The sequence below is a fragment of the Pygoscelis adeliae genome, unplaced genomic scaffold (assembly GCF_000699105.1).
Source record: "Pygoscelis adeliae isolate BGI_AS28 unplaced genomic scaffold, ASM69910v1 Scaffold57, whole genome shotgun sequence".
NCBI classification, from domain to species: domain Eukaryota; kingdom Metazoa; phylum Chordata; class Aves; order Sphenisciformes; family Spheniscidae; genus Pygoscelis; species Pygoscelis adeliae.
The window spans coordinates 6,206,139-6,229,328 of NW_008825615.1; the positions used below are offsets into that span (position 1 = coordinate 6,206,139).

General features: G+C 43.1%; 1 protein-coding gene across 8 annotated transcripts in view; it reads left to right on the plus strand.

Moving 5' to 3' along the window:
• The window catches only part of FILIP1 (filamin A interacting protein 1), a 116,095-nt gene that overhangs the window by 89,567 nt on the left and 3,338 nt on the right, over nucleotides 1–23,190 (plus strand). For 6 of the 8 annotated variants that reach the window (XM_009333144.1, XM_009333142.1, XM_009333140.1 and 3 more), the window contains 2 exons: nucleotides 7,823–10,628; nucleotides 17,668–17,891. In XM_009333144.1, coding sequence (XP_009331419.1) covers nucleotides 7,823–10,628; nucleotides 17,668–17,874 — 3,013 coding nt within the window. In that variant the 3' untranslated portion in view covers nucleotides 17,875–17,891. Of the gene's footprint in view, nucleotides 1–6,280; nucleotides 6,365–7,822; nucleotides 10,629–17,667; nucleotides 17,892–23,190 lie in introns of those variants that run through there. The other 2 variants (XM_009333146.1, XM_009333145.1) reach the window with 2 other exon arrangements.

Here is a 23,190-nt window from a genome sequence, read left to right on the forward strand (position 1 = left end):
TCATGTTTGGCTGGAGCCCTGGGAGGTGCAGCTGGTGGGGTCGTGCTGCGGGGCTTCCTCGCCCGGACAGCGCATCGAGGGGTCAGGGAAGGATAATCGCAGCTCGGGGACAGGTTTGGCAAATTTCATCTCTCAGCTGAGCGCTGCTGCTTCCTTTTCTCACAGATGCTGTTTGCACGCTTTCTGCTCATCCCCCCTTCCCCTCCTCCGACCTGCGAAATTAATGTGGCTATTTTAATTGGGGGGCTGGAAAAAAGTGCCTGTCCAGTTGTAATACTGTTTAGCCTGAAGAGATTTTGGTCGTGTTTTGTTCTTAAAGATCTTTGGTGCTTTTCTTAGGTGAACAAGGTGCTGGAAAGGTGGTGGGACACTGAATCTAGTAAGTGTTCTTATTCCACAATACTGCCCTTACTCACTGTTCAGTTGAAGTAAGACAGTTTCAACACAAATGAGCTATTTCAGCAAACTGGATTTTAATTTCTACAAAATCAGTGTTAGAAACAAAAAGAGGAGGAAAAATTGTTGTAGAAGACAAGCAGCGTGTCGCCCTAAGTAAAGAAAATGATTTCTACAGTATAATTTGGGAACTGTCATGTAGTTTTGAAGTAGCAAGATTACTAATTTGCTTTTGATATAATTTGATACTGCCACTTCTCAAAAGTTGATTCAGCAATGAAGAATATGCAGGGTTTTTACACTTTAACCTTGTTAGGTAGTGTAGTAGGTAGCCACAAAACCTTGTCTTTAGAGTCACTAGAACTGATAACAATTTTTTTTTTTACAAGTTTTTATTTGTTTTCAGAGTTGACCCTGTGATAAACTGAACAGCAACTCAGGAAGTTCTGTAGCAAGGTCATTCAAACATTTGTCTCTGTTCCTTGGCTTTAAAGTTTAATGGATAGAAAAGGAAAACGTAACACAGATGGGCTTTATTCTTTTTCTTGCCATGGGATCTGATCTCATCTATATCTTTCTTCTCTCAGTTGTGATGGATATGAGGGAAGGACTGAAGCTGATGATTTGAAAGTGTTAACTAATATTGAGTTGCCCAACTTGAGTGTTAGGCCTGATCGTTTTGCTTCCTAGAGAGCCTGACTACCTTTTGGCTCTCTCTGATTTTAGCTGAAATTCTAAGTGCTCAGAATCACTGAAACTCAACCTCTGGGTATCTCAGCCTGGCCCCAAACACAGAGGCACTCAGAAATAGTCCTGACATGTGGAGGATTTCCCAGTGGCTGTAGAAATAATCTTCAAAATCAGCTGTTGTACATTAAACAGGAACAAAAAAATGAAGAGGGAACTCCTTTAAGTTAAACCACCTCTTGCTGGTTTTCATTGTGCTGGGATTCTAGCGAGCAGCCTCTCAAATCACTTAATGGGCAGCAGCTTTCTAGCTACCGCTGGGGAGTTGTCCAGTCTCTGTAACTCTGCATATGCAGTAGCAAACTCTTAAGGGTTGAAGTGGAAAGACAAGCTTGCAAAGGCGTTTGCTTTCCCAGTGCTTCCGTGGGATTGCTGCGTGAGTGGCAGAAACGCTGTTGGCCCCTCGGGGAGGAGGCAGCCTTCATCAGCCATCAGTCAGCTCATCCTTAGAGTGACCACGTCCTCGTATAATGTGCTTCTCTTAACCCCCACTTGCTGGCCGTCCACAAAACAGGATAGAAGTCATTACATCCCATCACAACAAACTTTTCGGAATTTAAATGGCAAAACAGGGGTACTACCGGCGCAGTACGTCTGAGATGGCTTTGTGCTAGAGCAGCAATGAGGAGCTCTGTGGACCTCCAGGCTGTGTACAAACTCAGTTAAAAGGTCCTACAGAGACCTTACCTGCTTCCCTCCTTCCCATCCTCTTCCTTCTACCTACTGTTCCTCCTGCTGCCCCTGTCTTGATAGCGGGGGAAATGGCTCTCCACCTCTCTCCAGATTGCCCTCCACATTAGCCCCTCCTGCGAGTGCTTCATTAAACACTGGAAGACACCTTGGGATGCTTGGCTTAGTCTGTTTGCAAAGCAGGGAGCTAAACCAGACCAACGCAGGTGAAATGTGGTGCCAGAATGTTCACACGTACGCGGACCGCAGGGGCAGCTCATGTTCTTTCAGGTCATCCTCTGGCTTGCCCTGCCTTACCAGGGTTTCCTCGTGTAGGTGGGTGCCCATTTCTATGCTAGAGATGGAAAAGGGCGCACGAGCATTTGTGGTATTGTTTCTCATCTTGATGGAAGTACAAATGGAAACGGCATTGCAAACACTGGTGTAATTTTCAATAAATGTTTTGGGGGCTTTTCACATTTGCATGCTCTGTTTAAAACATTCTGAAGTGAATGCTTTTTTGAGGGGAGAGGTGGGTTTTTGGAAATCACTGAGCATCTTTCCCCTGATAACTGAAACTTCTTCGTATTTTCTTAAAATACTGTAAGCCACTTTGGCAAATGGCTTCTCTTATCAGCTGTCAGTGCTTAGCACAGTTCTTGTAGTTCCTAGTTTGCTATGTTTATTGTATTTCAAATGTAGTCATGAAGCTTACGATCCTTCAGAAGGCAAGAAAATGTTTACTGACCGCTATTTGTAATTTCTTTTGCAAATGTAGACAAGAACTAATGCTTGATTTTAGCTAAGGTCTTGCTGCTCTACTGCTTTTACCATTTACAAATAAAATTAATCCCAACTAAAATCCAGTAATGCCCATCGGAGCTCTTCTGGTATGAAACTATTGCAATGTCTTTCAAAACCACCAAAACATTATTCTCCAGCTGTAAGTTATAACTCGTGTTGAAGTCTCGCTCTGGTCTGAAAAGAGACGCTGTGAAAATGGTAGTGGGGTTCCTCCTTTGCACCTCAGTGACTGAACTTGACCTTTGCAGAAATAAAACAGGAAAGACAACGTATGTGGTTAAGCAAAGTCTGTAGCTTTATTGATTCAATGAATTGATCAGCCTTAAAGAGAATGTTAAACCACCCTGATGGCTAACCAGCAGACTCCAGCAAGCAGCCCTTCAACCACTCTGCGTTCCTCATTGGAAGGAGGAGATAGAGCCATCCATGTCCTCTGTCACCCATCCTTCAGGGCAGACTCAGGGACGCTCTTGCAGCAGACTGGAGCCCTGCCTGTGTTGGACACCTCTTCCCAACTTACCCAACGTGCTGTTCTACAAACTCTGTCTATGCCATAACCCAGAACTGTCTCTTACAAATACACTGACAGAGTAACTGGACTTTCTGGCAGCTGGCGTGTAGCTGAGGGGCGGGGCAGGGGAAGTATGGTATTGGCCAGCTTTGCTTTAAGGAAAAATTGCCATCCAAACTTGAAGGAATGATTAGCCCCTGACTGAGCAAGGCAGTCAGGGATGATGGGACAAAGCACAAACATATAACCATAATAAAAGAAATGAAGCCACATCTCTGGAGGGATAGTGTTCAGCAGCTATCAGCATCCCGTTGCACTTCTGATGATCAGTCCAAAGCTTGGAGGAGGGAAGGGGAAGCAGAAAGACCTTGTGCGATGAAATGCTTCAGCACCAAACCCAAAGGAAGGAGGACAGTGAGGGCCTGGTGATTGCCCATCCGCTCCCACCTTCCTGGTTGCTGGCTGCTTCCAGCACACTGTTCATGAAGGAGGTTAAAACTGAGTCTGTAGTTGCTCTTCCTCCACTCTGGTGGAGGTCTGGCCGCTCTACAAGCTGAGATTGGTGGTTGAAAGTCTACACGTTCCTAACTCCCCAGCATTGCTGCCCACAGACCTCCCTCCTGCTGCCCTAGCGCTGCCCAGTGTGGCTGTGAACAGCTAGCGCTGCAGTCTGTGGAAGGATGCAGGAGACGCAGCTCCCTGATGCAGCGGGTACCGCGCAAGGTTGCATCAGTAGCTTTTGTAGTCCGGTGTCCTGCCCTGTGCCAGTCAGGGTGAGAGGCATCTTCCTTTGTGGTACAAAATCAGGGAACAGCATTGTCCTTGGGTATTTGTTTTTAACTGGGGCAGTTAACAGTTTGCGCATATTCGTACATAAGGGTTTGCTATTTTATTTATCCCATTTACTGTAAAGGGGAGCGTGATTTTTTTAGAATTCTATGATTCTATGATTCTATGTGATCATCTTGAATGCTGGACAGCTGTAGGGCACCCATTCTTTAAATACTGTGGGGAGGACAGATGGCAAAAGAAAGAAAGGAGAGGGAGAGACCACCTGGACCCTCATGGCAGCAGAAGCCCATGTATTCAGGGAACGACTTGAGCTGCGTGTTTTGACATGATATGTGTGGTAACCCGTGCGGAAAAGAGGTGCTGCACAGACCTCAGCAGTGCTGTTCCCAGAGGAGCAGGCAGTACAGTCCCCCTCCCCACAGGGAACTTGAGCAGATCTGCCTGTCTCCCTGCTGCGGTCCGGCTGCTGAGCCCCTGAGACTCTTACTGATGAATGCAGATTATCCAATTTTATCCAAATACTTCTCCCCATCTCTAAAAAACTGAAACTGAGACAGCAAATACAGGGACTGGACTGGGGATACCAAACTGTTGGCTTGTGAGTGTTTTGGCTGTATCTAGCCCCACATTTCATTATTAAAGGTTTTGGGTTTTTTCTTTTCCCTTTTGCTTATTTTGACCCTGAGTGCAGGTGCTTTCAACCTCTTGACGATCCAGAGTGCAGTTGCTCTGGATAACACATTGAAGACACAGGTGCTGTGAGTCTTTGAGGTGCTTTTAGTGTCGCACCGGAGCCCATGCAGGTCTGCGTTACTTAGCAAACATTAGCAGCAGCAGTCAGATGAGAAGCCTGATAATAAATCAGTTGTAAAGATCAAGAGGGGACAACATCACCTTGCAATCCTACTGAAATTCAAGTTTAACCACTGAGGTATGAGGGTTGTACAGAAGATAGAAGAGCAGGAGCAAGCTTAAACTCAGCTTTATTTTAGAAGTAACACTGAAAAGGTGTAGACGTCGTTTATTACTTTGGCAACTGCACAGATTTGGATTGTGCTTTCCCATCCATCCCTCACAGGACCAGATTTTAGAAGCAGTTTCCCTGGCCATGGAAAACAGAAGTATTGTCAAGTATCTTCTGTGAAAGTTCACTTGCCAAGTCTTAGGCAGTCTAGTTTCACTGGGTAAAAGCTGAGGGAGGATAAAATGCTGTATGGTGCCTCTGACCCTTGTTCAGCACACACGTTAGCAAATTCACCTGGCTGTATTTGCAGTTACAGTGCTTTATTTTTGCTATTCCCAGAGGGGTCAGGCCAGTTATTCCCCACTGCTAACTCTCCTGCTAGGTACAGTAAGACAATGACAGTGCTAATGTGCTTTCTTGTCCTGTTGGTCGGTCTCATCCCTGGCATTTCCTTGTCTTAGTTTAACCGGTATTCGTTTTTTTTCCAGCGAGGGGCTTTCTCAGCAGTATTCACCAGTAGACTCTCAGGTAATCATGGAGCCAGTGAATTGTTTTGCACTCTGCTTAGCAGCCTGGGTGTCATGTACTGTCTGTAGCGACTGCTCGGTGAAAATCACGGGTGCCCTTTATGAACAGCCTAGGAATTCAAAATCATAGGCAGTTTTCTGAGCATCTCTAGATAGGCTTTCAAGTGGCAAGACTGTTAAAACAAAATGCTGTCTTCTGTTTTTTGAATGTATAGGGGTCACCTTAAAATTTTCCTGCGGGACAAGGGAAGCTGGAAGTGTTCTCTGTTTGTAAGATCTCATATTCTCGTATATACGTTCATGACTTTGGGAGATGGGTCGTTTAGGACACCACCAGGTTAGGGCACACTGTTCTGTCATGGCAAATAATATTTTGTGGAAGGACGCATACTATTTCTTTTAAAATGTAGCTTGGGGGAGATGAGGGAGAGTTCTTGGCAGAAACTTTTGCACAAAGCATTGTGATAGAGCAGCCAGGGAATAATACTGCATGCTAATACAGTTCCTTCTTCAGTGTGAAAAGTGCGTGCTTTGTGAGTGGCAGCGGGTCTTTTTTTACCTTTTGACATTCTAACTTGACCCATAATGAGGCATCCACCAGCACGCCTTTTCAGTCCTTTCCAAAGAGCTGCCAAAACTAAAGAGATTTTTTTGAGAATAATCTGTGACCCAGCAAGGTTGGCTGTAAGGTTTGTTTGTTTTTCTCTCTCCCGCTGGTTCCTACTATTCTCTTACTCCCACATCCTATCCGACTCTTGTTTTCAAATGTATTCTTCAGCCTTCTCCTTCCCTACCTACTGCATCCTGTGTTCTGGTTTCTGACTTCCTTCTCTTTTCTTATAGCTTTTCTTTCCAGTTCCTGTTCGTTCTGGTCCCCGAGGAACGAGGAGTGAAACATTAACAGTTGCTGGAGGACCAAGTTAATGTGGCTGTTGTTATGAGTTTAGAGTTCAGGTGAGGGCTCCGGGAGACATCCTTTGTGTATGACATTGTGCCCCAGAGCTCTTTGCATCACTTCATTGCTGGGGCAGCAGAGAGGAATGTATATCTGTGCTTCACCCACTACCATCTACAGTCCAACATTTAAGATGAAAATACTGATAAAAGTCGATCTTTGCTAAGATACGGATGTTCCAGTTATTGCAAGTTAGTTAACAGGTGGTAAATTGCTCTGCTATTATCACTTCACTGCGTGTCAGTTACAAAGAAGTTGAAAAGCTTCAGACATAGGGTGAGCAAAGCGAGTGGATTTGAATCATCACATGTGTCTTGATAGGGGATATGGGAGTGGCAGGTACTTTTACAGTGGTTTGAAAAACATGTCATTTCACAGTAAATTCAGCGTGCGTACCTGTGTCTTCTTTTCTAAGTCGTATTGCTGCTTTTACAATAAGGCCCTTACATACATTAGTAGGGGATATGTTCCTGTGTTATCTCTACCTCTTCGTCAGCTGAGGATCACCGTCCTCATAAATCTGTGCTTACAATATGTGCAGGCACTTCCTGTGCTGATGTCAGCGTACCCTGAATATAAATCACAGATATAAAATAATGCCATTACTAATAATTTCTCCATTGAAATGTTGCATGGGTAAGGCTGGAAAATGTAGATCTTTATTATCTTTCTGAGGATACACCTAGTTTGTGTATTGTGAGCTTTTATGTTGTCTGAAAATACAGCTTTACAGACTATATAGAGAAGAGCATTTTCCAGCTGAGGTTAGCTGTAGCCAAAGGTTTGATTAGTCTGGCCCTTGCAGTCCACAAAACCTACTATTGTAAATGGAAATGTGCCTGGAAGAAGAAACTTTTTAACATAATAGTCACTGTGCTGGCAAATTTATCTTCCTGCTAATTTCTTATGCCTGTGATGCCCAGATGGTTATCAGTTGTGTGCTAATGTAATCTCCTGTCCTGCTGGTTTATTTATAGCCAGGATTGATCCATTTATGTATGGCTGCATATAGCAATTAGTTTTCATTTTTTACCTTATTTTACACATTTTTGTGTATGCAAGACATAAGGAGGAATCCACCTTGTAAAACAAGTTTGGTATAAATGGATTGGTGAGTAGATATACCTGTCTTTTTGGGATATTATAGACTTTTACCAACCTCATCCTAACAGAGAAATAAATGTAAAGAAATGGAAACCTGATGTATTTGTTATCTATACATGTATAAAATTTCACTGGTTTTTAGATTTCTAGACGATTTTATATAGTTTTCAGTTAACTTCTGTAATTTAAAATATTTGGTTGGGAATGTAACTGTAGTAGGTAGTTATTTCTTGACTACCTAGGTTATTAATGAAAAAAAATTTGATAAAATGAAGGTGATTTAAAAAATGGAGAAATACACACACACACATATATATATTTTAGTTTAATGCATCTCTTCTAACTTGTTTCAGGTTGAAGAAACTTCTTGAGCAGGAGAAGATCTATCAAGCCCGGAAGGAAAAGGAACATACAAAGAGACTCAATAAACTAAGAGAAGAACTAGTCAAGCTCAAATCATTTGCACTCATGCTGGTGGATGAAAGACAAATGCATATTGAACAACTTGGTCAACAAAGCCAGAAAATACAGGACTTAAACCAAAAACTAAAGGAGGAAGAAGAAAAGCTTAAAATTATTAGTGCAAAAACAAAAGAAGATGGACAAAAACTGATGAAGTTAGAGGCAGAACTTGAACACAAATCATCATCATTTTCTCAAGAACATGAGGAGATGACTGCTAAACTGGCTAATCAAGAGTCACATAATAGACAGCTAAGGCTTAAGCTAGTGGGGTTGACGCGCAGAATAGAGGAGCTAGAAGAAACTAACAAGAATCTTCAAAAAGCTGAGGAGGAACTTCAAGAACTAAGAAATAAAATAGCAAAAGGGGAATGTGGGAATTCTAGCTTAATGGCAGAAGTGGAAAACCTCCGCAAGCGTGTGCTTGAAATGGAGGGGAAAGATGAAGAGATCACAAAAACTGAATCCCAGTGTAAAGAGCTGAAAAATAAACTGCAAGAGGAAGAGCACCATAGCAAAGAGTTGAAACTTGAAGTGGAAAAATTGCAGAAAAGAATGTCAGAACTAGAGAAGCTGGAAGAGGCTTTCAGTAAAAGTAAGTCTGAATGCACCCAGCTACACTTAAACTTGGAGAAAGAAAAGAATTTGACTAAGGATTTGATAAATGAGTTGGAAGTGGTGAAGACTCGAGTGAAGGACCTTGAGGCATCAGAAAGCAAGTTGGAAAAGGCTGAAATAAGCTTAAAAGATGACCTTACAAAGCTGAAGTCATTTACTGTAATGTTGGTTGATGAACGAAAAAATATGATGGAAAAAATAAAACAGGAGGAAAAAAAGGTTGAGGGTCTAAACAAGAATTTTAAAGTTGAACAAGGGAAAGTTATGGATGTAACAGAGAAACTGATAGAAGAAAGTAAGAAATTTTTGAAACTGAAATCTGAAATGGAGGAAAAAGTGTCTAGTTTGACAAAGGAGAGGGATGAGTTAATTGGCAAACTGAGAAGTGAGGAAGAAAAATCCTCTGAACTAAGCTGTAGAGTTGACCTGTTAAAGAAAAGAATTGATGGTATGGAGGAAGTAGAAAGAGAAATTACAAGAGGTCGAACCCGGAAAGGACCAGAGCATGGTTGTCATGAGGACAACAAGATTAAAGAACTTACCGTTGAAATTGAAAGACTGAAAAAACGTCTCAAACAATTGGAAGTGGTTGAAGGAGATTTGATGAAGACAGAAGATGAATATGATCAGCTAGAGCAGAAATTTAGGACTGAGCAGGATAAAGCTAACTTTCTTTCTCAACAGCTGGAGGAGATGAAGCTCCAGATTGCCAAAACCAAAGCAATAGAAAAAGGTGAAGCAGTGAGCCAGGAGGCAGAGTTGAGGCACAGGTTTCGGCTGGAAGAGGCCAAAAGCAGAGATTTGAAAGCAGAAGTTCAAGCTCTTAAGGAAAAAATCCATGAGCTGATGAACAAAGAAGACCAGCTTTCTCAGCTCCAAGTCGATTATTCGGTTCTGCAGCAAAGGTTTATGGAAGAAGAAAATAAAAACAAGAGCATGGGGCAGGAAGTTCTGAACCTAACAAGAGAGCTGGAGCTTTCTAAGCGCTACAGCCGTGCTCTGAGGCCCAGCATAAATGGACGAAGAATGGTCGATGTTCCCGTGACGTCCACTGGCGTGCAAACAGATGCCGTAAGCAGTGAAGCAGCAGAAGAAGAAACTCCAGCAGTGTTTATAAGGAAATCCTTCCAGGAGGAGAATCACATCATGAGCAATCTGCGACAGGTAGGTCTGAAAAAACCCATGGAGCGTTCTTCAGTGCTCGAGAGATATCCTCCAGCAGCGAATGAACTTGCAATGAGGAAATCTTGGATACCATGGATGAGAAAGAGGGAAACTGGGGCTCAGGGGACTCCTGATAAAGGAGCCCGAACCCACGGTAGTCCGCCACATCCTGGGGAGGTTGTCCTTTCACCAAAGCAGGGTCAACCTCTTCATATTCGGGTGACACCAGACCATGAGAACAGCACAGCTACTTTGGAGATAACCAGTCCAACCTCAGAGGAATTTTTTTCAAGTACCACTGTCATTCCTACTTTGGGAAATCAGAAACCACGAATAACCATCATTCCCTCTCCAAACGTTATGCCCCAAAAAGGGAAAGGCAGTGAAAGTCCCATGGGCCCAGATCGTTCTATGTCTCCAGTCACTATAACAACATTCTCCAGGGAAAAGTCCCCAGAGGGAGGGAGACCACCCTTCGCTGACAGACCTGCATCGCCAATTCAGATTATGACAGTATCAACATCCGCAGCACCGGCAGAAATCTCTGTCTCTCCGCAGTCACAAGATATGACCATGGGAAGGGCTGTCTTCAAAGTAACACCGGAAAAACAAACCGTCCCGACTCCAATCCGCAAGTACAATGCCAACGCCAACATTATTACAACAGAAGACAACAAAATCCACATCCACTTAGGTTCCCAGTTTAAACGCTCTCCCAGTGCTGCACCTGATGGCACGAGTCCTGTGATAACAGTCAGACCGGTGAACATAGCAGCAGAGAAAGAAGTTGTGACCGGTACCGTCCTTCGATCGCCCCGGAACAACCTGTCCTCACGACCTGCAGCAAGCAAGGTGACAAGTACTATCACTATAACGCCTGTTACAACGTCCTCCACCCGAGGAACACAATCAGTGGTAAGCAGCGTAGTCTCATGATGTAGTCTTCATGGTAAGGAGAAGGGCAACCATAGTTTTCGATTTGAGACACCAGCAGGGAAAGAATGGGTGGGGTGAGGAGAAGCTTGCTTCCCTACATTTGTTTCAGATACAAGCTTAACTATAAAATAGGAATTTGCCCGATTCATATATTTTTGTACCAGTGTTGGACGCTGGTATACTTTTGGCATTATCTCCCAAAGTTTCAAAGGAAGTTCCTGCAAAGTTCCTTTAAAGTTATTTTGATAATGGCAATCCTGTAAAATTGCAAGTGAGAGACAGAGAGGGACAAAGAACGATGGAGATGACAGAGGAGGAAACTGTATTTCTATTTTTGATGAGTGCTATTTCTGACTTCTGAAAATACCCGTAATGATTTTTGGCCCAGCTGGCAGGTCTTTAGAGTCTGATCATGTAGGCTGGCGTTTCTTTGGTATAATCCCATTATAGTTATAATTCAATTAATATCTGCTAAAATGCTGAATTCCAAAGGAATAAATAGCCAGACATGGTATCATTGCTTACAGCTCCAAGCCTCTTTCAGCCAGTGAATAGTAAAGCTCTTTCTGTTCCTCTGAAATTCTCAACTTTTATAAATGCTGTACTACAATACTGCTTCCTCTAACATATTTTTTGCTGCTTTCTCTCTGTGCCTCTGTGGTGGTACCCTGGCTTCTTTTTTGTACTTAAATCAGCCTCTCACCTCTGTCTTTAAATGTATTGGACAATATTTATTGATAGTCCTCCCCCCAGGTTTATTATTGGACATGGTTTTGCATTGCTTTAGTTGGAAATACCCTGGGAAAGAAGAATTTAACCAAAATAGAAAACCAGCAGTACTGTATTAGTCCAAAAGCTTATTTAGCTAGACAGAGCCTGTAGCAGATGCTTAGGGGAAGATTAATTTAAGTGGGTAAACACACAGTAATGTTTCCCTCAGCGTCTGTTCCCACTTTTTGGCAATAGGTGGGTATTTCTTTCTGAAGGAGGGCCTGTAGCCACATCTTTGTGTTTAATAGACCGTGGCGGTGTTTTCTTCTATTTATTCTTCTAATTGCTTTTTGAACTCATTTATACTGTTGTTTCCACAACATCAGGGGGCAGTGAATTCGGTTGTGGGCTCTGGGAAAAATGCTCTTTTGTTTGATACCTTTTATGCAATACTTTCATTGGTTACAGCCTCTTTCTTGTATCTTGACAAATACTGAATAGTCATCCCCTGTTCATTTGTCCGTGCCGCTCAGGAGTCTGCAGACCCCTACAACATGCCTCTTCAGCCATCTCTTTCCAAGCTGAAATGTAAAAGTATATTTAAGATACACTTCCACACTTCTGGAGAGAGGCTGCCATTCCCATTTAAGCCCCCGACTTAAGAAAACTTACATTCGTCATATGGATCCATTTGGGATCGCATGTGCGTGCTCTCTCTCCCCCCACTTATATAATGTATTGTAGATACTTTACAGTGTTTTCCTACGTACTAGAGGCAACTGTTCATTTTTTAAAGAGTCTTGAATTAATTCATTTGCAAACTTCTTTGTCTCTCAGAAGCTTGGAAAACTTTTTTTAAAGAGTTCCTCATTCTTTTTTACTAGATGTCTGTCTCTACTGTGATGATGCACTGAACTGTGGCAGACAAAACTTTTTTGTTTTGTTTTCCTCTGGCTAAAAAGTGGCTTCTTTCACTTCATCCTCCCTGATTTGGAACGTAAGGAAAATAGTTCAACCGTAAGATTTACTTTATCTTATGCTTCACTTTGTTTTTTAAGTTCCCTAGTCAGATGAGCAGGGAACTTCGAACAAGCCCAAATGTGCCTTTTCCTCCCTAACCCCCTGAAAAAAAAAAAAAGTAGTTGTATATTCACCATCTGTTTTGCAAATGACTACTTTACAAACACATTCCAATACCCCTAGTCAGAAAAAACAAGTTGTGATCATTTACTCAGTAACCCTAGAAGAAACCAACACTGATATAATTTCGAGGGTTTAAGTTCATAAAATCAAAGAAGACAAACTGATACAAAACTGCTTTCTTAGCTCACTGGTTTTAATATTTTTCTTAGCTCTCCTCATACAAGATGCCCTGTACAATGTACTAATGCAGTGCCAAACTACAAAGGGGAAAATAACCCTAAAGTTCCTAGCTCTCCTCTGTTGCTATAACAAATTTGCAGTTACTGCTTTCATATTTGAAAACATTTAACTCTTCTTCCAGTTTGAATTTACAAGTTATCTTCAGTATTGCAGGTGAAGTTGATTTTAAGGTGCACACACGGTACTTTTAAAGGTTCAGCCTGAGCTGTGGTGTCTCCCTGCATATGTCAGTCCAAAACCAGAGACTGTGGTTTCATGATGGATCATCATGATTTTTGAATCCCATGAATCCCATGGATTAAGGGGTGTTACGGTTGTGTTGATTTACACTGACATACACTCCAGAGTAGCTAGACATTTATATTCCCCTGATCTAAGTCCTATTCTGAGTCGGCAACAGTTTTGATTTAGACAAAATGAGACCCTAATCCACAGAAAGACACAGGCACCTGAAGGAGAATTTGGTACGTTTTTGCGCACTTAACCAAAACGATCAACGAAAAAAGGCACCGGTCAGTGACTGTGTCTTGACTGGCACCTGAGCTTGCTGGACCCAAATGTTTTGGAGGCGCTTTGTGTTCTGCCTGCTGCACAAGCCCAGGGCTGGCCAGCTGAGTAGCTGGCCTTGTCACACCAGCGCTGCCACCCAGCATAGTCCAGTCCCACAGGGATCTCCACGGCAGGAGCTTTGGTGCATTCTGGATCCCAGGGCTGATGTGATGGAGACTGTTAGACCAGTTGAACTGAATTCAGCATTTAACACAGACCCACTGCCACAAACAAAAAGAACCAAACCCTAAGCTGGTAACTGCCTTTTATATGATAGCCCATGGATTTGGTTAATTACCCTAGAAGTGGAAAAACTGGGTTTTGGTCCTCCTTAGCTTGATTAGAGTCAAACCCACTCCCAGTAAAATACTTGGACTACCCTAGCAGACCTAGCAGATAATTTTTTTATTACAGATGGACCACAGCACAACCAAAATTTCAAGACTATGAGACCAGAGGATATGCAGACCAAAATGAGCCTGAAAGGGTAGCCTGGTTGTTAGTCTTGCCTTAGCACATTGGCCCAAGTTCCTGTTCCCAGGACAGTTCATATAGTTTACATTAAAAACAAATAGTCTTTGGGAAAAAACCAACTGTGGTGCCTATGTCCTGTTTTTTGATTTAGGCCTTACATTTGGCTGTGGGATTGCTGATGAATTTGGATTTTCTTTGGCTACCAGGATGGGTGTCAGTCCTATAATCACTTCATCCCTGTGCTCCCCACCTCCTACAAGACTGGCATCCAGCGCCGGCTGTTTACGCTGCCAGGGTACACAGTGAATCTGGTGACATGCAAATCTGCAGGCAGCAGAGGGAATCCCGGCTGCAGCAGAGCCAGCTTAGTGGCACGGCACCAACCGTGCAGTGTCCTGTGACCGAGGCAGCAAGGCACAGCTGAAAGGCTGTTGGGTGCCAGAGCTAACTGGGCACACGTTAAAGCAGCTATAAGGCTACTTTCAGTTGGGCAGCATTTAGTTTGAGATCGGCATCTAAATTTAGCTCTTTGTAGGTGTCCCGTATGCGCTCTAAGCTTCTGTTAGAGATGCAGGGGTCAGCTCACTTGGCCGTATAGAGATACATGGTGCTATCTGCATGCCCTGCGGCAGTTGAGACACGTGCATGAGGCTGGTAGGTATAACACAGACCTGTACCTTTCTGCAGTGGAAGCTGATAGGATACCTCAGATGGCACAGGATGCCTCAGTGCGGGCAACTGAGTCAGTCCCCAGTCATCAGTCCCCTTGTCAGCACTGAGCCCTGTATGCTGGCTCCGTGGAGACTGGAGGGTGATTCAGCTGAGATGCTGCTAGCTTCAGCGTGAGCTGAATTGCCCACAGGGCTCCACTGACTGTATTGACTAGATCTCAAGTCCTACCCTTTCAGGATTCAATTGCCTAAACATATGCTTTAGTGTAATTTTAAGTGCTGTCAAGTAGCCTATCTAACTTCCAGCTGCTTTATCAGAGGCTGCAGGTCTCCTTGGGTCCTCTGTCTTATCTACCAGCCCTGTGCAGATAGCTTGAGTAGCCCAGGGCATCTCAAATTGCACTAGATACCTGTGTCAACCACTGAACTGAACCATTTCTGTCTAGGGCAAGCTGGCCCCTGATCTGATTGAGAACAAGTGCTGAAAAAGCGCCTTTTTTATGAAAATATTCCAAAAGTCAATGTGTGCACGAAAGCACTCTGTGTGTGTGTCAATAAAATGCACTAAGCAGGATCTATTATAAACCACTAAACCATGCTAAATGTTATGTACATTCAAATTGCTTTTCTTCCTTGAATGGGACTGTCCAACCTTACTGCAGCCTCAGTGTCTGCAGTGAGCGTTGATTATCGACCTAACCAGCTTAGTGGCTGCATGTATTTATCTCACTCTCAGTAATGTATTTACTAACCTCACTCTGGCCCCCTGTGGTATTCCAGCACCATATACTGCCCGTTCAGAGCCAGCCAGCATCACTCTGCATCCCATGGGGCTGCATCTCAGGTGCTCTGTGCCGGCTGCTTCAGAGTTGGTTTTTGGTTGGAGCTGTATGCCTGTATCAGCCAGATGACAGCAGCCTACAGACAAACAGGGCTGGAGGGAACTGCTTGGAGCTTGGTCTTGCAAGAAATGACCAAGAGACAGACAGTTGTGTGGGTTTTCTGCTGCAGACAGGGAGAGTGTCCTCTGCTTGCTTACCCCATCACTCTTGCCAAAGGGGACTGCTTGCTGAAGAGCCACCTTTGTGCCATTTCACTTAGCAAACACAAATGCTTTTGCAGCTGCGTGTGAAGCAGGTATTAGCTTCCATATGATCAACATGTTAGTATGCCTTAAGGAAGGCAACTAAGAAATTTAAAGCAAGTTAGAGTTCTTTTCAAAGTGCTTTTGAGTGATTTAGGCTTGAAATGAGTAACTTGAAAGCCCCAAATCCTTAGTTAATAATTTACATGTGAATAAAGCTGAAGAAATGCCTGAGATTCCAGCTACTTCATTTGATTGCCTCATGTTTACACACTGTGGAGCTCTTTCAGGGAGTACAAGATGTTTGTCATTTAGGTTCCCTGGGATGTTGACATATTTTCCAAGGCTGATGGAATGCATTTGCATGTTTTGCCCTACAGAATTGTATGGGCCTAACTTGTTTTGACATCTACATGTGAGTTCCATATTAGCCTTTAGACTGCTATTGTAAATGTTGCTTTTAGTTATTGAAAATGGCTTCCTTCCTGCCAGGCAGACAGCATTCAAGTTTTCCAATTGTGATTTTTTTTTGTGTACATATGGGGTTTTCAACTGTTCTTAGAAGATTAAGGAATGGTTTTCCTTTGGATACTCAGGATGCAGACAGAAGGCTCTGATGCTACTGGCTGGAAATCCTTCAAGAGAGAAAAATGCTCCTTCGTGGAGCAGTTTTTAAGAGCATTTTTAAGTAAATACGCAAATACATGTTGCAGTCGACGCGATCCCTTAATCCAATCTATTTCAGCAGTTTAGTTTTATTTTGCTTACATGTCATAAGTTGCAGAATTTAGTTATTTAGCAGATGGGTCTAGCTGGGATTCCAGATCTTATGAAAAGTGTTCTCTTTTGTGAGATCAGAGTCTTCGTCCATTATCTGAACAGAAAAAAGTCACATATGAAATTCAGCTGAGACACTGAAGTTGTCACAGTTAACATTTGTGTCTGTATTGCATGCTGCAGAAGATAAAACACATTTTCCTTTCAGAATTGTCATGGTTATAAGTATTTTCTTTAGGTCATGGTCCATAAGGGGTAGCTTCCAGTTTTGGCCTTGCAGAGTATGTGCAACATTATCTGGCCAATGGAGATAGAAAATATCAGTTGGCCCTTTTGAATCTTTTTGTCCTATCCAAGTGCTCCTTGTGCATTTACGCAGTGGGATTCAGTTGCCTAAATGTATATACTGATTGCCATTTTCAAAGCTATAGGATAGCCGTCCTGGCCTCCAGCTGGTGCTCCAGAAGGGCACAGATCCCTGGTAGGAGTGGTATTGGGTCTGCCAGCCCCGTGCTCAGGTCTTCAACCACTTAGGCCATTTTTTTTATTATTTTTTATTCTGAAGTTCTCAAACTTGAGGATAAGTGTGCTTGGTAGGCTGTAGTCCAGGGCAGCAGACTGGCAGAGATAATAAAATGACCATGTCTGCAGTGCCTTGAGGTATCCCCAGAAATCTGGGCTGCCTTCTTTACCCTCACCAGACTTCAGGTTGTGGCTCAGGCTCGGAGGGCGAGAGCCCTCTCCCATGTCCCTCCTCCCACAGCCACAGGAAAAGGAAATCTAAATCTTTGCCCTGTCTCTCACTCTCAGCCCCCTGCACTTCCCAGTGCAGAAATAAGTGGCCCCAGCCATGGGCCCAGCATACTTTGGGAAGCAAAGTTCAATTTTATCTATGCTGCTGAGGAATCTTGCCCCAGCTCTGAAAATATGTCAGTTACTCTGGGTTCAGCATTAGCCTCACGTGGCTATGCTGTTTTGAGGGCCCGTGCTAGCCTCTGTGCAAGATGCCAATATTGTACCTGTCTGACAGCTGAGCCAGTGTTTCGGTAGCTTCTAAGGCCATCCTGCACTGTGTTGTGCTGTGGAATCGGAGTTTTGCAGGGATTCCCACCCCTGTGACATCTTGATCCAAAGCACCGGACCTCAGCTCTGGGAAACTTGTTTGATCCCGACCGTACCTTTGGCCCTACTCTAGCAGTATGTGCTACAGCCAGGTTCCAGATGTAAACATTAATTTGCTAATAGGCATGATTTGGGACATTGTTGCTTGAGAGGTAAATGAAGAACCAAGGAAAAGTATAAGATGAGCATGTATGAGAAGAAAAGGTCCTCCGTTCATGTCATTTCTCTCCGTCTCTCTCTTTTGCAGACAGGACAGGATGGGTCATCCCCGAGACCTACACCCACCCGCATTCCTGTGTCAAAAGGTATGAAAGCAGGAAAGCCAGTAGTGGCAGCCCCAGGAGCAGGAAATGTGGCAAAATTCGAGCCTCGTGCCGAGACTCAGTCTATGAAAATAGAACTGAAGAAATCTTCAGCCAGCAGCTCTGCCTCCCTGGGCGGGGGTCAGGGCTGATGGCGGTGGCTCAGGGGGTATGTTCTGCAGGTTTTACTGCTACCATGGAAGTCAGCCCCCTGTCTGTGTAGTTGCTCACGTTTGCCTGTACTAATGGAGTCCTGCAGCTGTCACTTACAACAAACTAATAAGTGTGTGCACTGACTACTTAAGTAACAACATCCTTTTGTTTTCTTACTGAAGTTTAAAAAAGAAAAAAAAAAGCCATCAAAAAGGCAGTTGTATGGCAGGAAGATTTTCAGCCTAGGAAGTGAGAATGGGGCAACCGCACTAGGTTATTAATCTAGTTCAGGAATTCTTAACAATAGACTTGGTCACTTTTTAATAGATCGAAGAAGTTTGGTCACTTTTACTAGATTGTCTTCCACCTTAACGGATCACTTTCCACCTTCGCTACTGCATGGGGCACTTTCCTTCCTGCCCGTGATCACATTGTTGAGATGCCATGTTGCCTAGGGGAGCAATGCCAGGAGACAGCGCAATTGAGGTCCTGTTTTAATGAAAGCTAGTACCTCAGGTGAGGGAGGGAGGGAGGGGAAGAGAGAAAGGATGGGCACTGTGTGACCAGCCTTCTCTCTAGGAGTCTCCCATCCAAATCAGTGTTTCTTAGTGGTGAGCTGCTTTCTCAAAGCGGTTACAAAATTCAAGGGGAATGCAGGGAGGCTGCACAATGTTCGGCATCATTCGACAATGTTCGGCAGCAGCAGTGCTGAGCAGCAGCTTATTTCTTCCAGGGGGGTTTAACACTTGTAGACAGTACTTACAACCAGGTCCCTGACTTACACACACTGGGTTACTGCCAGCTCAGGGGTCAGATGAAGGCAAGTGAGCCAAAAGATGTTTAGTCTTTAGAAAAAGCTTGAGAAACATTGATCTGGCTAAAATCAATATAGTCCATTTGTGCCTGCTCCGAAGACCGCTAAAGGCTACGAAGCAAGTCACTCCATTGACTTCACCAGGTTTTCAGTTTTCCTGGTTGGATGAACTTGTGCTATATTTAAGCCTTAGTTGCCAAGCATCCTTATGTCTTAGAGGGGAAGTCAGCACAGACTGCTGGTGGCAGAAATTGCTATCTAAAGGCACAGCTCAGGTACAGACAGTGAAAGAGAGAGGGTTTGGTATGGAAGTTACTCTCAATTCTCAGTAGTTTGAAATATTTTGTCTTAAATACAGACCGCCTCACAAAACCATGGTGATTAATTGTTTTTCCTTCCCTCTTTGTGATTTCCTCATTTATATGTTTGCATTTTTAAGCATGTTTTAAGGAATTGTTCCAGCATGGAAATGGTGTGGATGCCGATGATTGTTATGATTGTTTATTTAATAACAGTAAAGTTATTAAGGGCATTTCCATTTAGTGATCAATTTCCACAGAAGAAAGTCACAACCAAAAGAAATGGAGCCGAGCAGACTGATAAATGGGGGTTTTAAAGCTTGTATAATACGTCAACCACCACAGCAAGCTGTAAAGGACCCAGTGGTTAGGAATAGCTTTCAGAAGGTGAGGCAGGAAGACCACCAATAAGCAATAAATACAATTCACAGAAAAGAAAATGCACCAGTGGGTGAAATATTAAATGGCTTTCTGTCTAGGAGAAGAGATTTGATGGAAGAATCTGCCACAGAAGGTCAACAAAATTATATTCAGTCCAAGCAATGTTTCGTCTTCAGTCTGCACTTTGCATTGCTCTCCAATTTAAGATTCAGATATGGCCATTATCCCAGCGTAAAGCTGGCATTTTATTATTAACATGAAGGGCATTTTGTCTGTGGTGTAAAAGCTGCTGCCGCATCAGAAAAGAAGTAGGTTTCAATTTTTACATGTCTAGCACCTGCAATACCTGTTAATTTTAAGGTTCTGGTTCCCATGACATCTGAAAATCAGATTCGTATTAGTAGCATTTTTCATAACACTCAATTCCCAGTATTTCAGATAAAACTTGGAAACTGGAATTAGCAAGCAATGTGAGTTACTATGCCAGAAATACATGAGATCCTCTCAACTAATTGTTATCATTTAAAAGCCTCAATTTGTCAATAAATTGTTGCCGAGATCTTACTGTTCTTATTGTAACTTAGACTTTTTAGCAGATGTTTGAAGAAAACACATTATTAGGAGCTTTTTGCTGGATATTCACTCTAAATACTGGCACTGAAGCAAGTTTTCAGGTCAAAACAGTCATTTAAATAATATTGCGAACATGAGCCCTGAGCTAATGTGGCTTGATAGAGTGATGAACTACAGCTGCCTTAAGCCGTCCTTTTCAGATCCTTGTTTCAAAGAAACTTGGTTCCGTAGTTAACTGTTGCTACACCCAAGGCAATATTCTATGTGTGCTTGAAAAATTTGTTTGTTTTGCTTGAGATCTAAGAAACTAAATCACCTGAAGAAACAAGCCAGCCTTACAATACCTGAAATCCAGGACATACAAATTAGCACAACTGAACCAGAACTGCAGGCACAAGCTGGGGATTACTCTTGTAGAGTCAGGAGGATTTCATGAGATGGACTCGAGGAATTCCAGACAGGTCAGACCAAGGATCCTGTTATTTTTCCCGGGGGCAGCACAACAAAAAGGAACTTTTGCTCCGTAGCAGAGGTCTAAAGAGCTGGAATCAGGCAACTGGTTTAATTGTTAGCTAAAAATAGGTATTTCATTGTACTCATAATTTTTAACATCTGTTTTAATGGACCTGAGATTCTTGTTTCTTAAAGGTAGAAGAAGGGTAAGATGAAGAAAAAAGAAAGCCTGTAGTTCAGAAGTCTTAAAAGTTGAAGCGTAACTGTCTTTATTATATTGGAATTTCCTCTGAATCTGAAGACAGTTATGTTTAGTGACTACAGTAGGTCAGCTCCAGAGGGCAATTTAGACAGCCAAGTCTAAAGACAGTGCCTAAGCCCCAGAGGCATCCTGAAGATCTTCCTGAAGTTCTTCCACTGCCCTTGTCTAGTCAGTGTTTCAGTTGTGACTTAACTAGCACCGCAGCCTCTGAACCTAATCGAGTTCCATAATATAGGTATTCTTGTATTTCCTCTAAGGGCTTTAAGTCAAGCCACAATTTCATGGTCACTTAAAGTCAGGATGTAACCACAAACTGGAGTCAAAAGCTGTAGTCCTGTCTGTCACCCCCAGCCAAGAAAGTACTCACTTCTATGTGGTTGTCTCTTGAGCTGGCACAAGTGTTTGAACTTCACTGGGGAACTGATCTGAACTAAAAGGAATCTGGCAAAAAGCATAAAGGCTAGCTGTAACATAGCTTAGTTCCAGGCTCTCGGGCCAGAAAAGGAAAGAAGGAAAGTGTAGGAACCCAGTGGCTGTTTTAAAGTGACTGTGGAATCATGAATGCCTCCTAGTAGATCAAATACCACACAAATGTAGGGGTAGTGCTGCTTATTTAAAAAGCTTTTGATTGAAACCTTTCTTCAAAGGTAGGAGACAGGTCCCCCTTCTCACCAGTATCTGAGGAGACTCAAACCCACATCAGCTCCAGCCAGGTTCACCAATGGCACTGACAGACAGTTGAGGGGGAAGAAGGTGGCGTTCTCATTCCCTCCAGTAAAGGCTGTGCTGTTCTGCATGGAGGGCTGCAGTATTCACTGAGCAGAAACAAGAGAGTGGTTGAGGGGTCAGGATATTGAAGTAGGAGGAGGAAGCCTCCCTGGATTCTGGTCCCTGTTCCAAAGGCTGCCTTTGAGCCTGGCCTTTCGTGAAAAGAAGGCTTATAAGATGAAGTGTCTGTGTTCATCCATCCCTCCATCTGTCCTTCCTTGATGAATAACATTGAACACATCAACCAATTTCAGCCAAATCTGACAAAGCAATAGGGGTCTCCAGAACAAGAAATTCTTCCAGTTTAATGAAAAGGGTGACAGAGAAGAGGAGCAAGACCTTAGCAGTGCCCCACTGCGTGGAAGAATGTAGCATGAGCTCACCTTCATACAACATCAAAGAATGAACACAAGAGAGTGATGTCAGAAATACCACAAGGACAAGCTTTGTTCAGACCTCGGATTTTACTAGGCACCAAAGAATCAAACTCTGAAATACCAATCCATAGGAAAATATTAGGGCCTTTGTTTACAGGGCTTCTTGTGTATTCTACATTACTGGATTACAATGCAGAAACCACACCTTCCTCTGTCCAGGTGATCATCTAGAATGACTCATCCTCATGCTTTCTCTCTATTACCTTTTTTCTGTATTGATTTTTTTTTTATGAAGTGGAACAGTTTCAGTAGCAAAATGCACTCAACTCAGAGTAATAATGATAGTCACAGTGCTTCATCAGGAACTAAGCTGGCTGAGAACCAATCTTTGTATTTTTGGTAGGATTCAATGTCAGCTGGAGAGATGCCCTGTTCTGGCTGGCTGCGTGGCCATATAAGCAGTTGTGATAACTCAAGTCCAGCAGTAGGAACATACGGCTTGGGGCAGCAGTAGGTGGAGAGGTGGAAGAGCAGGGAAAGGGCCAAGGCATTCATGAGCCGCACACATGGACTGAGAAGGTGCACCCTCAGTTCTCCAGATGATCTTTGTGATTGTAAATCTAGTTCCTAATAAGTTTTCCACTGTGTTTGCTAGATTAGATCCCGTCACCTGAATTACTGTTACATAAGAGTATTGCTAATGTAGTCATTAGCAGAGCAATACATTTGAGTAAGTGTGACTGAAAATGAGGGAGCACAGAACTTCAACCCTAATGCCTGGGGGATCTCTCTCAGATGGGTAAACATGCTAAGTAAATAATAGAAGAAAAACAGAGATTCTGATTTATTTTGCCCACCTTTTTTTCCTTTTGTGACACCCATTAGTGTGATTTTTCAAAAAACAAATAACACTTTGTGACTCTTCTGAATATGCCCATAGAGTGTGCAAGTTAGTATAGTTAAACCTCAAACCACTTACAGCACATAGTCATTAGCATCATGTGAGTAATCTCTAAAGTCACGTTAATATGGTGATTCATGCCAATTGGATGCCAAGTTACATGTTACTGCCTGAAATATGCTACACACATTCTAAAACATGCCCAATATTTACATGAATTTTCAGTGATTCTGATCAGAAGTGGAAGAGCATGTCTTTAAAGAGAGTAAGCGACTGCCCTGCTGGGTTTCAGGTGCTTGGCATAAGCTGCAACAGTCAGGACAATTTTCAGACCAATTATATGTTCCCATCACACATCAGCGGCCGATTTCATTGAGTCGGTTTGAAACCTGTAGTTTGCTGGCAGGAGTTTCTGTGAGCTCATCTTTCAAACTTGTTTTCATTTAGGGGAATGTTTTTCTCCCCTACGTCAGTGTGAGTTATCCTC